The 17092-nt window shown below is 43.8% G+C and overlaps 1 protein-coding gene across 1 annotated transcript in view; it reads right to left on the bottom strand.

Annotated features, from left to right (window-relative positions):
• The window catches only part of crip2 (cysteine-rich protein 2), a 24956-nt gene extending 18603 nt beyond the window's left edge, over positions 1 to 6353 (bottom strand). Inside the window, exon 1 of the mRNA XM_080850132.1 lies at positions 6244 to 6353. Coding sequence (XP_080706258.1) covers positions 6244 to 6286 — 43 coding nt within the window. The 5' untranslated portion in view covers positions 6287 to 6353. The remainder of the gene's footprint in view (positions 1 to 6243) is intronic.
• Positions 6354 to 17092: the final 10739 nt, after the last annotated feature.

Here is a 17092-nt window from a genome sequence, read left to right as displayed (position 1 = left end):
CACACACACACACACACACACACACACACCTCTAAGCTTCGGCTCAGTCAAAGGTACCAGGGGCCTCAGCCACATGTGCGACTGGGAGGGGAAAGACACACACACACACACACACACACACACACACACACACACACACACACACACACACACACACACACACACACACACACACACACACACACACACACACACACACACACACACACACACACACACACACACACACACCTCTAAGCTTCGGCTCAGTCAAAGGTACCAGGGGCCTCAGCCACATGTGCGACTGGGAGAGGATAGAGATCTATGTAAGTGCCTATTTTGGGGCTATAAATTATGAATGTGCTCAGTGAAGACCGAGCCCTACTGGAGTACGACGGCTCTATTTTAGAGGGCAGGGCCTGAAAGATGCATGTTATTACATCATAGGGCTCATTGTGTGCTGCCAAGGACCAGGGGGAGAGGAACACTCTCTGTCCCTGAGCTGTGGCAAAGGATGCTTAGGAGTCTGGGCAGGAATGGACCGCCATGGACAGAGAGGGACAGAGAAAAAGAAAGAAAGAAAGAAAGAGAGAGAGTCAGAGAGAGCTGGAGAGAGACAGACCCCTTATTCACGGTTTTATTCACCACTTCATAGGGGCTTTCAGGTTATGCAATGAATGGCACAGGAGAGGTGGCACAGACTGAAGAAATTATATTACATAACACACACACACACACACACACACACACACACACACACACACACACACACACACACACACACACTCACACACTCACACACTCCCTGAGGAGTCACCAAGTGCTGTGAACCAAAAAAATAATAATTTTTTTACTTGTGTATATTTTGAATGTGCTAAATCTGTCATTTGCATCAAATCCAACGCATACTAAAAGTGCATGTGTGTGTGTGTGAGGGTAAGAAGGGAGAGGAAAAAGAGAGTATGGTCGTTCACATTTCCACTCTCCTGTGTGTGCGGTGAGTTATAATGACAGGGAGTGTCTTCCACAATCTCTAGTTCTCTCTCCCCAGCACTTTCCCTTCCCTCCTCCTTCAGCCTCTCCCTTCTTCACTCTCTCCCTCTCTCCCCTTCTTCTCTCTCTCCCCTTCTTCTCTCTCTCCCTCTCTCCCCTTCTTCTCTCTCTCCCCTTCTTCTCTCTCTCCCCTTCTTCTCTCTCTCCCTCTCTCCCCTTCTTCTCTCTCTACCCTTCTTCTCTCTCTCCCCTTCTTCTCTCTCTCCCTCTCTCCCCTTCTCTCTCTCTCCCCTTCTTCTCTCTCTCTCCCTTCTTCACTCTCTCCCCTTCTTCACTCTCTCTCCCCTCCTCCTTCAGCCTCTCCCTTCTTCTCTCTCTCCCTCTCTCCCCTTCTTCTCTCTCTCCCCTTCTTCTCTCTCTCCCCTTCTTCTCTCTCTCCCTCTCTCCCCTTCTTCTCTCTCTCCCCTTCTTCTCTCTCTCCCCTTCTTCTCTCTCTCCCCTTCTTCTCTCTCTCCCTCTCTCTCTCTCTCCCCTTCTTCTCTCTCTCTCCCTTCTTCACTCTCTCCCCTTCTTCTCTTTCTCTCCCCTTCTCTCTCTCTCCCTTCTTCTCTTTCTCTCCCTTCTTCACTCTCTCCCCTTCTTCACTCTCTCTCCCCTCCTCCTTCAGCCTCTCCATTCTTCTCTATCTCCCTTCTTCTCTCCCTCTATCCCACTTCTCTCCCTCTCTCCCTTCTTCTCTCTCTCCCTCTCTCCCTTCTTCTCTCTCTCCCTCTCTCCCCTTCTTCTCTCTCTCTCTCTCTCTCCCTCTCTCCCCTTCTCTCTCTCTCCCTCCCTCTTACACTCATTTGTCCGTAAGCAGGGCCATAATGCTCTGTCCATATTCATTGCCCAGTGATGCACGTGTCACTCTCCTGGCTCTCCTAAGAGACCTGTAACAATCTCGCTTGCTTGTTTTCAGGAAGTCACAGGCTATTCAGAATGTCTTACCATGCGAAATATTTTGAGTCGTTTTATATAACCTGGGCTGTGTGACGACGTACTGCCGTCTCTCCACGGTTCCTTTTTTATTGCATTAGAAGCCATTTTTCCACTCTAGATCTAGGTGGTCGGGTTTAGCTCAGCAACTACAGCCTGTTGCATCTTGGGTCTTGGATCTGGCTGGTTAAATCAATTACACTCACAAGACATCAGTGGAGAAGAATTGTGTTGATGTTAAATGCTCAGCAGCTTATTCTTTGTATATTGGACAAAGTTTCAGATATTACAGGAGTACCATTAATTCAGTTTTCGAAGGCTTTCATTGGTCCAGATATAAAGGCTTTGTGTATACTGACTGTGTTGACAATGATTGTGTAGATAAAAACCCAGAAAGTGTTAAGGAAAAGATATCTGTGCAAGAGAACTACTTTCTCGTCAGTGTTGATCAGTCAGCAAAGATGTGACCATTGTTCTTTGCTTGGCAAGTCAGCATGTAATATCTGCTGGACCTTAGGGATAAGATACACTTCCACCAAGTCAGGAAAATCCCATGTCCTTAAAACGTTTCACTACAATGACTTTTCAATCAGACACATATTCCTACAGGCCCACACTGATAGGGTATGCCCTGTCTGGACCTGGTCAATGTCCTATTGAGTTTGGCATCAGGCACTGTGGTCTGGCACATTGCATCAATTACCTGTCTGTAGATTTTGGGGACTTTAAACTATAGATGTTAAATCACTAATGCTTTATTTTTTAAAGTTATTGTTTTAGGTCAGTATGTTCTGGGCCTCCTTCTGAGAGACACTGTGTCTCTGTCACCGAGAGATACCATTTGGTGGCAACTGACTCGCACTTCTTAGAAAAGCATGAAGTGAGGTTATCGAGATAAACACTCATTTCATTGGGTCATAGAAATTCCCCTATTGTAGGTTGTTACAGACTAATATTCCATTCCGAGTTGAGCCAAATGCTTCCTGGAACTTTGGAATTAATTGTATGAATGCCATTTGACAGACGGAAGACAAGAATGTTGTATTCGATTGAAACAGAAAACCTCTGTTGGCACTGGTAATTTCATTATTTGTGACAGTATGGCATTGAAATGATATGCCTCAGATGACAAAGAAGTGACCAACACTAAGAATTACATTTAGGAGGTTAAGAGCAGCCAAGCTTAAACTTTTAATTTTAATCTGTGTGTAAATCTCAAACCAACAGTAGCGAAAGGTTCTCTCTGCCTTTATATGGGATGCTGTTTGCATTCTCTGCCTTAATTTGTATTCTGTGACTGATACGGAGGGCCGTCTCCCTCTCGGTATCCCAGCAACCCCCGGCCCCTCCAGCCTCTGTCTCATGGCACTGTGGCCCCTCTGCCCTTCCTGAGCTTCCAAAATAACAGGAATCCGCATTCCTGTGTCGTACAAAAGCCACATATCAGCCTTAACACTGGCCTTCCCATAAACAGTCCCACTTTTGGAAGCTTGTCCCAAATGCTGTCTTATGCAATGCCAGCATTCCCATACCTCACAGGGAACCACATACAAACAGCATCACCAAGACTCCCACACATACAGCATGTTCTAATAGCGTGATGCTATTGTGCTAGCCTGTGTTTACACTTTATAAGTTGCATATTTTGGGTCCCATGTGGTGCACTGAGACCCACACCATGAGCTGGGAGAGGACAGTCCAATTTAGATGGAGCAGTCAAAGTTGGTTGTGTTTGCTCTTAGTGCAAATACATAAACATGATGTATTTATGTTATTTTCAAACGGCTGACAAAAGTTACTTACGCTACTTTTGTCTTTTAGGTCAACATATTTGTCAGGCACCCAAAAAGGGAATATTTGTTGACACCATTTGACTTCAATCAATCTTGAAAAATTAACAAAATGTGCTACCAGCTGTTCAATAACAGATGCAATAGAAACATTTAAAACTGGTGCCTTTGAGCCGAATAAAAGGTCCAGACGGAGTCTCACCACTTCTTCCCGACAGGCTTTAAAACAGGATGTCGGTGGGGACATTTCTGGGGAGGGCTGAAGAACTCGGATTTTTGGTGCCCACAAATGCAGCTGGCAATATCAGTCTAAGTGTAATGCGGTGGGTAGCCTACATACTGACAAAATGCAGTTCAACATCTGGCCAGAAAGACTCAAGACAATATCTCTCATATATAAACAACACGATCTTACAAGTGGTTACACAACAACAATCAATAAGCATCTCTATAATGTGGCTTGATACTATACTATGCTCTCTCTCCCTCCCTTTCAGAACATAAAGTGGTAAACAACTAACAGCACAACACCTACCGTACACTACCCCCTCCATCCAGCTGCCAGCCAGCTGTTCGTGCCACAACTACAGTTTAAACAGTGCCGCCCGCCACAACACAACAGTTGCCATTCACTGATTTATTCACAGGCCCATCAATCTGTCCACCCAAACAGAGGGGATGATATTGGGACCATGGTATGTGACGTAATGGAGCTAAAGAGGCGCTTTTAATCCCCTTTGGCACTTTGCTGATGTTTATGCTTATAGTTTGAGGAAGGAAATGTAATCTGTGTGCCTGAGCTGGAAGCCACCTCCAGCCTGCCTGCGTCTGGTCATCTCACTGGCTGCACGATGAGCTGATGCGAAGGGCCACGCGCGGCAACGGCTCTTACGCAACCGCCAGCATCCTCTCGTCTGCCTCACTGGTTCCTTTCAGCTACCCCCCTAACATCATGACTTTATTGGCTGTTCCGAGTTTTTTTTGCCCCTGGATACAGACTCTGCTGCTCAGGACACAGCACTACGCAGCATGAAAGTGTGATCCGTCAAGAGCAGGAACACAAACACACACACACATGCTATTGACTGATTGCTTCAAAAAGATGTGCAAACACCATGCATGCAGGGCTGACCTCATCACACTATATATAGCCTTTGAAATGGAGCGAGCCGGGAGATAGCAGATGAGACTGGGGTAGTAATTCCCTGTTAACGGCTCAGTAAATAAAAAGATCAACACAGCACTCAAACTTCACTTTCAGACACACACACACAGACACACAGACACACACGCACATGCATACAAACACACGGTCCACACACACACAAACACATACACACACACACACACACACACACACACACACACACACACACACACACACAACCTCTCGCTCTGGGGGAAAGAATCTCTCATCTCCATGAGACAGCACCAAACTCTCATGGCACACCCCGTGTCATGAGGGGGGGGGGGGGGGGGTTATTTAAATGCATCACAGAGAGGACACCCCTCTCGCCACACCTCACTGATATAACGCACAGGGGAGGCTCATTTCATTTCACTCCCAACCTCCATTTCTGGACATGCAAACATTTCCGAGAACCAAATAGAAATCGACTGTGTCACACCTGTGTACAAGTCATGGGGTTCCTAAATTAATTTCACTGGCATGGTTAGTCAGCGTCCCTTTTGTCCTCATAATGCCTTTGCATGTCTGGAGGCTTAAGAGGTGAGCACAGCCGCTCTTAAAAGACCCTAAAGAGAGAGCGAGAGAGACCCAATGGACCTTGCCTGTCACAACAACATCAGCCATACAAGAAGTGAATGTGATTTAGCTGCGGATTCTGGTAGCCTACCTGGAACTGGATACATTAGCTAACTTAAGATCTAGATAGATTCTATAAGATCGAGCGCATATTGACCACACTCATTCTTGGGCTCTGGGTAGAGTTATTAATCTCTGTTAAAGGTGAGACTAATAGCTAAAGAATGAAGATAGCTTATAGAATGTTAAGGATCTTATAATGGAAATGGTTTAGATAGTTACATTTCCTCTGCAATCCAAAAGTTGTTTAATGCTATACTGCATGAAATAATTACCTCTGTCGTGTAGTAACAAACACGATCAAATAAAGAGGGTTATTATTGTGTCTTATATTGCTCTTATAAAAGGCCTAATTGAACATCTCCTTATAGCACTACTGTAGTCCATATTTGACTGTACACCTTACCAACTGATCACAATACCCGGACAACTCCATGCGGATCTAAATATGTTAACTTTAGCCTACACGTTATGCTAGATATCTATATATTTTAACGGAATCGAGTTGAATTAAAGAAACATCCTACATGTGACTTAACGCAGAAATCAGACAAAGATCGACCGAAGGGACAATGTAAACAATCAGTGCTGTCATTCCGAAAATTCACAACGTGGGGCGAGCTAATACATCTCCATAACACAACAAATGCCTCAACATTTGATAAATATAAATTCACTTACCGAAATACACAGTCTTCTCGCACTTGGGACACTTTGAAGACATGTTGTTCTGATTAGAAAACGTCGCGTGGAAAACACAATTGTTTCGTGTGGTTGCAGTCCTCTCTCTCCAGTGGCTAACCCTGCTGAAGTTCCTCTTTGAAAACCGGGAGCATCCTTTCTCCCCATGCACCGCGCTTATTTAGGCCTACGTAACCCCGCCCCCTGTAGACCGTGCCTCTGCCTATCACCCCGCCCCCATGCCCTGCCTCCGTCTCCCCTTGGTTTGGAACCCGGTCAGTTACACACAACACGAGCAGACTACTGGTGCGTTCTCTCTCCCTCTCTCCCTTTCTGTCTCTCTCTTTCTCTCTCCTTTACGCGCGCGTTTCCTTTTTGCACTCTTTAACTGGAACATGAATGGCAGGACACAATGGTCCCTTTCAGTGCGCTCATCAATAGAGGTTCTTCAGCACATGGCGGACCGTTAAAATTTGAAAATGTCTCCGAATGACGTCTGAAGGTTATAGTTGTATTCTAGAGAGCGGAAAAGATCAGCCAAAAATAGATTAAGTTAGGTCATTTTCCTTGGTCATTTTTTTTTTTTAAATCAGTGCAGCAGTTTTGGCAGCAGTGACAACTGAAACGTTGTCATATTTTTTTTCCATGCCAACTAAAGGATTTTTTTGATTTTTAGTTTACACTCCTACTGTATTTTCTTTTAGGTCAAGCTAACAGACCTAAAGTGTGACAACCCTTCCTTGTCTGTGTGTGTGTGTGTGTGTGTGTGAGTGAGATTTAGACATTATCCATAAGCTTGCTGTTCCATCCAGTCTAATATGGGGCAGTTAACTAACATCCGTGACCCCTTATATCATCTTTAAGAAATGTGTGAACTTCCTGTTGATTAACTCATGTATTTCTCTTAGGTCTCTTATCTCTTAAGTCATTGTTACAATTGCCTTTTGCAAACACTCCCTGTACAACCACGGGTCCTCTACTTCCCTCTGCTTTCAATAATGACAGCGTCGACGTGTCCCAGGTGAAGATAACATCTCCGTTCGTTACAGCACACAGAGAGTTACGCACTTTCATTAAGCCAAAAGGGTCAAGACATTTTACCATGACTATGTAAAGATCTTTCACAGGTACCCTTTTTGCCATGCGTGTGTGAGTTTTGATGGAGAACCACTCTGTGTGTGAGTTGCTGTTCTTGTACATTCACATTTACATTTAGCTGACGCTTTTATCCAAAGCGACTTACAATTTTTACATTATACACTGAAGGCACCCTGCACATCAGGAGCACTTAGGGGTTCAGTGCCTTGCTCAAGGACACTTCGACAGGGAATCGAACTAGCAACCCTCTGATAACTAAACAACTTCTCTACCTCCTGTACCAGCTTTGCCCCACTTTAGTGCAGAGTCACTGTGAGCAGTTGAAGGAGACAAAACTAGTCAGCAGAAGGCAGCATGTGGAAGTGAAGGAGGAGGTATAGGGCCAGGGTATAGGGTATAGTTTCAAGTCTTTTATTGTCAGATGCAGAGAACAACACGGGTTTAGACTGGGCATTGAAATTCTTAAGACAAGACATCGCACAACAACCTGCCATAACATCACATTATATAACATAACATAACATATATTCTGAACATCAATTACACATATGATAAACATATAATAAACCTAATAAATATACACAATAATATACAATACAATATGCTAAATGCTATGGGTAGAGGGTTTAGAGGAGAAACTAACTGAGGAAATGAGAGGGCCATGGAAAAGGCTCCAGAGGAAAGGCTCAAAGGAGTTATGCTCTTTGACGCAGTCCGAGACTGTTAAGGGATTAAGTTTGATGCACAGAAGTGCCTCAGGAAAAAAGGCTATTGCACATAAAAGCATGTGCTAAATCTCTTTAAAGGTCTTTAGAGAGGCCATAGGCCGTGGAGAAAGACCAGATAATGTTCTACTCAAACTCAGTGCTCAATGGAATTGATGACTGAGGTTGACTGGTCCATGGTTGGTACATATCGATGAAAATGCACTAGGGTTGAGATTCTACCATGCTGTAAATGTATAACAATGTGCTACTTGTACAGCAGTTGTGACCTACAATTATTGTTGATCCCAATAGATAAATAAATAGCTATTTCAATTTTAAGATAAGTTTTGAGTGACAGTTAATATGAGAAGATTAGTGGTGTGAGTGAAGCATCTGAAAGTCCATGTAAGGAAACGCCTCCCCATTCTGAATCAGTGAGTCAATAATTCACTACAATAACTCAGGTCTTTCACCCTGTCATGATAATAGCAAAATCCAGACTAGCATATTCTAAGAATGATGTAATGTTCTGGTGAAAAGAGTTGAAGGCGAGAATGTTTATCATTTGAGTACACAACAGAGGCCGAGAAAGACAGATAATGTCAATAACTGTCCCATCCTATTGAACATTTTAAGGCAGTACCAGATTCAAATACGCATGTCTGTGTTGCTAAGGCCGCTGAAAAAAAACCCAGAAAGATTCAGATACCTCTGACCACCTGACAGTATCACACAGATCAATGTCTACCCAAAAGTAAGAAGAACTCTGTAAAGTTTACTTATGTTTATTCAATTACATTTATTCTCTGCACTCTATGCATATTAGGATGGATACAAATAAAATGTGCACTAAGTTATGAAATGACATGAATTATGAGGATACTTTAGCACTGAGATAAACTAACAATTTTGACTTCAAACTTCAGCACCACGACACTCCCACCAAACTCAAATATTCAGCCACTTGTCTCACCCAAAGTCAGGATTTCAGGACCACGCATGTAATCCATCCCACACATGGCCAAACTCCCACGCCCTACATATTCCCATCACCCATCCCTCCCACTCCAAACAGTCATATTCCTATAAGCTCAATCACACACACACACACACACACACACACACACACACACACACACACACACACACACACACAGACACACACAGACACACACACACACACACACACACACACACACACACACACACACACACACACACACACACACACACACACACACACCTCCTCCTGCTCTTCCGCTTACTCATATAGACTTCTACTAGATCCCACACATATCACACAAAGCTCGGCTGCCCACACCTGCACACTCTTACACACATGCACACACACACACACACACACACACACACACACACACACACACACACACACACACACACACACACACACACACATGCACACACTCACACTCAAACAGGCCACAGTAAACACATTTAGAAAATGGAGTTAGGTTTCTTGAATGAACGGGTGTGCGCCTTTGATTAAGACCGCAGGCAGTCGAAGAATGTGAAGGGAGTGTGGTGGAGACTGAGAGGCTGTGCACATGTGCATGTGTGTGTGAATGTAAACGGGTGTGTTTTGGAGGGCATGTGTGCATAATGACCAAGGAAGATAAAGTGAAGCGAACTCAAAAACTGCTTCCTTGAAAGACCCTCTTTGTTGCCTGCTGATAGGACTTCATTGTGTATAGGTGTGTGTGTGTGTGTGTATGTGTGTGTGTGTGTGTGTGTGTGTGTGTGTGTGTGTGTGTGTGTGTGTGATTGTGAGCGTTAGAAAGATTGATGTAACATCAGCAAAGACTGAAAGTGTTGTTTGATCAAAGGAAGGAAGTTAGCGATGCAAGCTAAAGAAAAATTATACTCTATTAGGAATAAGCTCCAGTGAATTTTGCTGGCAGGGGTTTCTGTGTGTGTTGCGTGTTGTCGTCCATCCTCTGACTGTAAATAACTAACATCTCCATTATGAAACCACCCCACACGTTTTACTCAACTGTACATGGATCGGTAATGTGTAACATGAGGTCACACACCTCAAAATCTGCTACGCTCAAATAAAATCTCTCCAATGTTCTGTCATGGAAAAGATGATAGATTCATTAGATGCATCTTTAAATCATACAAATTAGGGCATCACAGTAAATCCACAAAGTAAACAACTTAACCCCATGCTAAAACCAAGAGCAAGAACAAAGATAAGAGAATAACAGAATACAAATAACAACCCAAAGTAGTATTCAGTGTAATTATTTTTGGGGGTAATTCAGAAGCGTTTTGATAACTACACCTATGAAATTTGTGTGATGGACGTGGCGAAATAAGTCGTGAGGCACTTGCTCACCTCATCCTTCCACCAATTACATACTTTCTCAAACTTTCATAGACCATTGCGTTGCGTTGTGTTGTGTTGTGTTGTGTTGTGTTGTGTTGTGTTGTGTTGTGTTGTGTTGTGTTGTGTTGTGTTGTGTTGTGTTGTGTTGTGTTGTGTTGTGTTGTGTTGTGTTGTGTTGTGTTGTGTTGTGTTGTGTTGTGTTGTGTTTTTTGAGAGTCTGTTCACCAGGTAAAATTCCTTGTTTGTTCAAACCTACTTGGCCAATAAAACCTGATTCTGATTCAATTGTTGTTAATGAAGTTGAGGCGAACGAGCGTGAGAGAGAGGGCAGCTCTTCACACACACACACACACACACACACACACACACACACACACACACACACACACACACACACACACACACACACACACACACACACACACACACACACACAGTGAGAGAGAGGGCAGCTCTTCACACGGAGACGCCAGCCCGTGTCACCTGGGCTGAGACAGAGGGGTTATAATTAGCTTCATGAGAGGCCATTGGGCTGGGGGAAGGAAAGGGAAGGGAAGAGGCCTTGAGGAGAGCCATGGGTGGACTTCTGGAGGAAACGTGAGTGGAAACACCAGTGTCATGAGGGTCACAGAACACAGCAGAGGGAGAGAGAGGGTGTGTGTGCGTGTTTGTGTGCGAGCGTGTGTGTGTGTGTGTGTGTGTGTGCGAGGGTGTGTGTGTGTGTGTGTGTGTGTGTGTAAGGAGTAGTCCCGTCTAGACTAGGTTTATAAATGTGAAGTTTGTTTGTGCTCCCTCTAGGTTGTCTTTGTTGGGTCTCTTGTGTTCTTTGAATGTGTAGATTAAATGGGGCAAAATATCTAGGGGTATTTGTACTGCATCTGACACTCTTGAATACAGTCCATTTTATGCCATCCACTTATTACAGAATCATCGTCAGACTCCCGGTTTCCGCATTCATTAAGCTGCTGAAAAGATAATGAAGCCTCTTTACAAAATAACCTGTTAGTGAAACACTGTACACTTGAAGACTTTGTAGAGTGGTGTACCTTTATGGACAATGTAAATATGGCAGTTTGAAGAGGACTGTCCAATTCATTCTACTTTAATTATCAATTCTTAACCCAGAATATCATATACTTCCTCATACCTCATCTCTGCTATCACCCCTTCTGCTTGCTTTACTACAATACATAGCGAAGCAGGGTTTGCTTGTGTCTTAAACTAGTGTGTCAGGATGTGATAACATCGATGTTTAACCACAATACTGTTAGTTAGAGTTTGAGTGCAGACAGTGACAGTCATGGGTTTAATAGGCATAAGACACAAGCAGTGCATGGTCCTAATTTCATTGACAGCAGTGGTGTAGTGGTCCCTGGAGAAGTGGGTATACTCCTAATTTTTTTAAGCAGCCCATACAGCACAGGATAAACGCCCTGTTTTGACAAGTGGGTATACGCAATGCTGACTGAAAAATAAGTGGGCCTGCGTATACCCTGGTCTACACCACTGATTGACAGGAAACTAGCAAAGCAACAAGCATGAACTTCAGCTATCGTGTGGACTCATCCATGTTTGCGCTTAGGATCTTGCTCATGGTGTTGAATTAGCAATATGATTTTGCCAAGTTATTACCTCTGTCAAGGAGGGTGTGTTTTCACCTGTGTCCGTCTGTTTGTTGGTTTGTTTGTTTGTTTGTGTGTTAGCAGGATTTTGCAAAACTTACTGGCCAGATTTTCATGAAACTTGGAAAGGTGTAAAATGGGCAATGGAAGAACCCATTTCATTTTGGGCCGACTCAGGCGGCGCCTGCACAGGTTTAGTTTAGCTTTCGCTAATGTGGTGAGATACGGCATTTGGCCTCAGCGGAGGTATGCACTTTACTGAGTGCCATTCTAGTTCAAATAGCTTCTGTTCATTCACTGCGGGCTTTGCTTGTTGCCTTACTCGCTGCCCATCAATACAATTAGGGTCCATTAAGTTAAATCCATACCATTTCATCTGCATCTGCACTGATAAATGTGTTGCTTTTGTGCTGTTTCAGCTTTGTGTTTCATCAGAATCAGAATCAGAATCATGTTTATTTGCCAAGTACATTTTCATATACAAGGAATTTGTTCTGGGTTTAGTTGCTCTCAATGTACTTAAACTATAAAATATACAGTAACACAACACAACAGTTTAGGATAATTAAATAAATATAATATATAATATAATAATAAAATAAAATTATTGTATTATTCATTATTCTGTTCATTTCAACAGACGCACTTTATCTCACAGCTAGTTTTGTGTGTCAAGCTGCCATTGGATTTCGCTGAGGATTACTGTTATACTGTTATATACGTGTACTCAAAACTATCCCAAATACTTTTCATTCACTTCAGTTTTCCTTGGTCTTCCTGTTCTTTTTCCAAGGAGCTGTGAGATATGGTTGATTTGATGGCACACTCCACGTCTGGTCCCCAAGAGCAAGCCTATGTTTTTGTCTGTCCCCCCCCCCCCCCCCCCCTAAAAGACACAGCAGTCAGTACGTCACTTCAATATCATGTATTCATACTGGGAGTCTTGTTTGGCATCCAGGTTAATAATGGAGAGTATATATATAGAAAGTAATAAAATCACTGGGTGTCTCTCCAGAAACTAAATTCAATTTGCAGGAGAGGGAGCGGCGGAGCGAGAGGAAATAAAAAGAGGGAGGAATTATGAGACAGAAGTAATGAGAGAGGAGAGCGAGCTCCTTTTGGATTTCAGTCAACTCAGCTCAGGAAGCTAGGGGCTGGCGCTGACGTTTGAGTGGGCACTGAGCACGAGTTTAGGGTTTGGAAAAAACCAACCTCTTGAGTTTGCCCAGACCAGCTGCCATTCCACTGTCTTTTCCCTTTTTTCTCTGGTCCTCCGTCAAATATGCGGCTTTCAGAAGGCCCCTCGACTCCCTCGGCCGACGGAGCCCAGTCTTACAAGGGCACATGGGCTGGGGTGCTGCTTGAAATACGAGGAGGTCAAGCTGTCTGAGACTTCTTCTGTCTGTCTGTCTCTGTCTGTCTTTCTGTCTGTCTGTCTGTCTGTCTGCCTGTCTGCCTGCCTGCCTGCCTGCCTGCCTGTCTGTCTGTCTGTCTGTGTCTGTGTCTGTGTCTGTGTCTGTGTCTGTGTCTGTGTCTGTGTCTGTGTCTGTGTCTGTGTCTGCCTGTGTCTGTCTGTGTCTGTCTGTGTCTGTCTGTCTGTCTGTCTGCCTTGGCCTGTCTCCCCCTCCCTCTCCTTCTCTGGTTCCAGTTCTTTTGTGTGTGTTGGTTCTTTGCCTCTACTGTCTACTGTCCCTTGTTCTCTGTCTCTCCATGGCATTGGAGTGTGCATAGCTCCACTGGGAGTGACAAGGCTAAGAGGCAGCTGTGGACCAACAGCTGAGGGACGTTCAGCCCACTAGCCTGGTACCCAGGGCCCAGCCCAAGTACAGTATGTCCACACCCCTTCTCCGTCTAGTCTCTCTCACCACCCACTCTCTCCGCTTGATTCTAAAATAGGATTTAAAATGAGGGATGGAAGAGTGACTACTGTATTGTATGAAATGGGGCACTTTTGGGGAAGTCTGGTGCCATCCATGTGCTTAGTTGTCCAACACCTTCCCAACACTCAGTTGTACTTCAAAATGATTTCCCGACTTGAATATTTGGTCTTGAATGCAGGCACTACAAAGACTCTGAATTTGTTTAATCACATTTTTAATGATTGTATATGGGAGTGTAATAAAGTGTGTGTGTGTGTGTGTGTGTGTGTGTGTGTGTGTGTGTGTGTGTGTACAGGGCTGGCTAGAGCAGTTAATACCCGTGTGGGCCTCACTGGGACACACACACACACACACACACACACACACAGACACACACACAAACACACTCTCACACACACACACACACACACACACACACACACACACACACACACACACACAGCTCGAAGACGATGATGTCACTGTGTTGGGGTCTGTGAGACTGAGCTGTTGTTTTGGGTCTTAAATCTAATCTTTCCACATGTGACGAGCGGAAGAGGCGTGATAAACCAATTACTTAAGAGCTACCTCCACTCACTGTGATTGGTGCTCTGTCAGCCATTGAGAGAACGCGCTGACTTCGAGCTGCAAGGCAGAGGGCAACAGAGGACACACCGAGCCATAACAAATTGTGTGCTTCTAGCGCCCTCTGTTGGTCAAAATTATAATGCAGCACGAACCGAATACATGAAGCATGACTAAACCTCCACATGTCCGCTGTCTGGAGCCTTCTTTTGATTATCTCGTGTGTGGATCCAGGAGGTATGGGCAAAATAGTCAACCGAAACAAACTACTTCTCTTTGGTCTGTGCTGCAGAAACTGAGAGGAATCACATTGGCAATGACGATTTGGTACATGATACAGTATGCACTACACACTCAAATGTAAATATATCCATTGTTTGAAAAAGATTTGAAGCCTATTAAAGTATATGTTTCAGTCAGGGTCTACATTTATGCCTTATTTTATCTATCTGTTTTCTACTGACATTAAGTTATTCACGAGGTGGATGGTAGATTGATTTTAACTTTTTTTCTAAAATAAAAAAAAAACTGTTGTGAGTTTCCAATGGATATCATTGTGGATGGCTGTAATGTCTTGCCTTGTTTCAACCTATCAGAATGATCCATGAAACAACACATTCATTGTTGAGGTAGCGTCACTGCCTTGTTCCATTAATCGACACTTGACCTTGGCAAAATTGAATTAACACCTCCTGTGAAAAGGGCACTAGGAAGTGTCCACTCTTGTAGTCAAGTCAAGTCAAGTCTTTTATTGTCAGTTGCACAGAACAACAGAGTCGCACTGGGCACTGAAATTCTTAGGACAGGACACCTTACCACACTACCATAACATAACAGGACATAACATAACATATAAGTACTTCACATGATAAAACATAACATAACATAACATAACTTAACAATAAGTGCTAAACATAAGATATACCTATGAAAGACAAAATAGTAGACCTACTAGATAAACAATAAATATACAATATAGATACTAAACATAAATACACATACTAAACAGATACACATACCTACATGAGCTATACTGAACTTATTATACACATAATAGCCTGAACTAACCTAGGACCTGTACTAACCATGAAAACACAGAGACATAGACGCTTCAAGTATGTGGGTAGTGCAATATTGCAAGTGTAGTGCAAACAGCAGTGGAGTGGCGAGTGTGAAGGGGCGAGTAACGTGTGTAATGGAAGGCAGAACAATCTCCATTCAGGAGAGAACAGTAGGCCGTGGGGGCACTGCCATTTTTTCCCAATGATTTCACAACACCAGCTTCTGATCTCACTCACTGGCAAGAGTGACTGTGTCACTACTTTCGGTTTCCATCTGTTTGCGGAGGCGACACCATTCAATCGATCAATCACCAATCAATCCTCCGGCTCTACTACCGTCCTCAGCGTGAGAGGTGCTGTGAATGGGCAGTGGGTGGTATAGTACAGTGGAGTTTCGTTTAGGAGGAAAGTATGCTAGTTTCCCCGCCGTCCTTTGGGTCTGTATGTAATTAAAACACGCAGTGGAATCAGAGGGGAGGCTGGGGTAGGAAAGACAGTGTAGGAAAAAGGAATGCTTTCCTAATTGATTTCTTCTGTGGCTCCTTGTAGCTGCCTACTGCACTCAAAGCCAAGGGAAGGCAAGACGACCATCTGGGGCTGTCCGTTAGCCCCCGCAACTGTAGGCCTACCTGTCTGTCTGTACCTAGCAGACTATGAATGTATGTATGTATGTATGTATGCATGCATGTATGTATGTATGTATGTATGTATGTACAGTGGGGAAAATAAGTATTTGAACCCCTGGCGATTTCGCAAGTTTGGCCACTTGCAAGGAAATGTGTGATCTATAATTGTAATGGTAGGTGTATTTTAACAGTGAGAAACCAAAGAGCAAAGAGCTTGATTTTGGTCTCATCTGACCACATCCTGTCTCCCAATCCTTCTTAGAATCATTCAAGTGTTCACTGGCAAACTTCAGATGGCCATGTACATGTACTTCATTGAGCAGGGGCACCTTGCGAGTGCTGCAGTACTTCAAACCGTTACGGCATAGTGTGTTCAATGGTTTCCTTGGTGACTGTGGTCCTAGCTGCCTTGAGATCATTCACAAGCTCCCCCTGTGTAGTTCTGGGGTTATTCTGCACCTTTCGGATGATCACCGATACCGCAGGAGGAGATATCTTGCATGGAGCCTCAGACCTAGAGCGATCGACAGTTGTTTGGTGTTGCTTCCATTTACAAATAATCGCACCAATAGTTGTCTGCTTCTCACCAAGCTGCTTGCCGATGGTTTTGTAGCCCATTCCAGCCTTGTGCAGGTCTACAATCTTATCTCTGAGGTCCTTGGTCGACTCTTTGGTCTTGCCCATGGTGGTGAGGTTGAAGGTGTGAAGTATGATTCTTTGGACAGGTTTCTTTTATACACGTCACCAGTCGAGACTATTAAAACACACCTACCATTACAATTATAGATGCAAGTGGCCAAAAAAATCGGCAGGGGTTCAAATACTTATTTTCCCCACTGTATGTATGTATGTATGTATGTATGTATGTATGTATGTATGTATGTATGTATGTATGTATGTATGTATGTATGTATGTATGTATGTAGGTATGTAGGTATATA

This window comes from Sprattus sprattus, assembly GCF_963457725.1.
Source record: "Sprattus sprattus genome assembly, chromosome: 13".
Classification (NCBI taxonomy): domain Eukaryota; kingdom Metazoa; phylum Chordata; class Actinopteri; order Clupeiformes; family Clupeidae; genus Sprattus; species Sprattus sprattus.
Note: the sequence above shows the minus strand (reverse complement) of the source record. Positions and strands in the feature narration are given on the sequence as shown.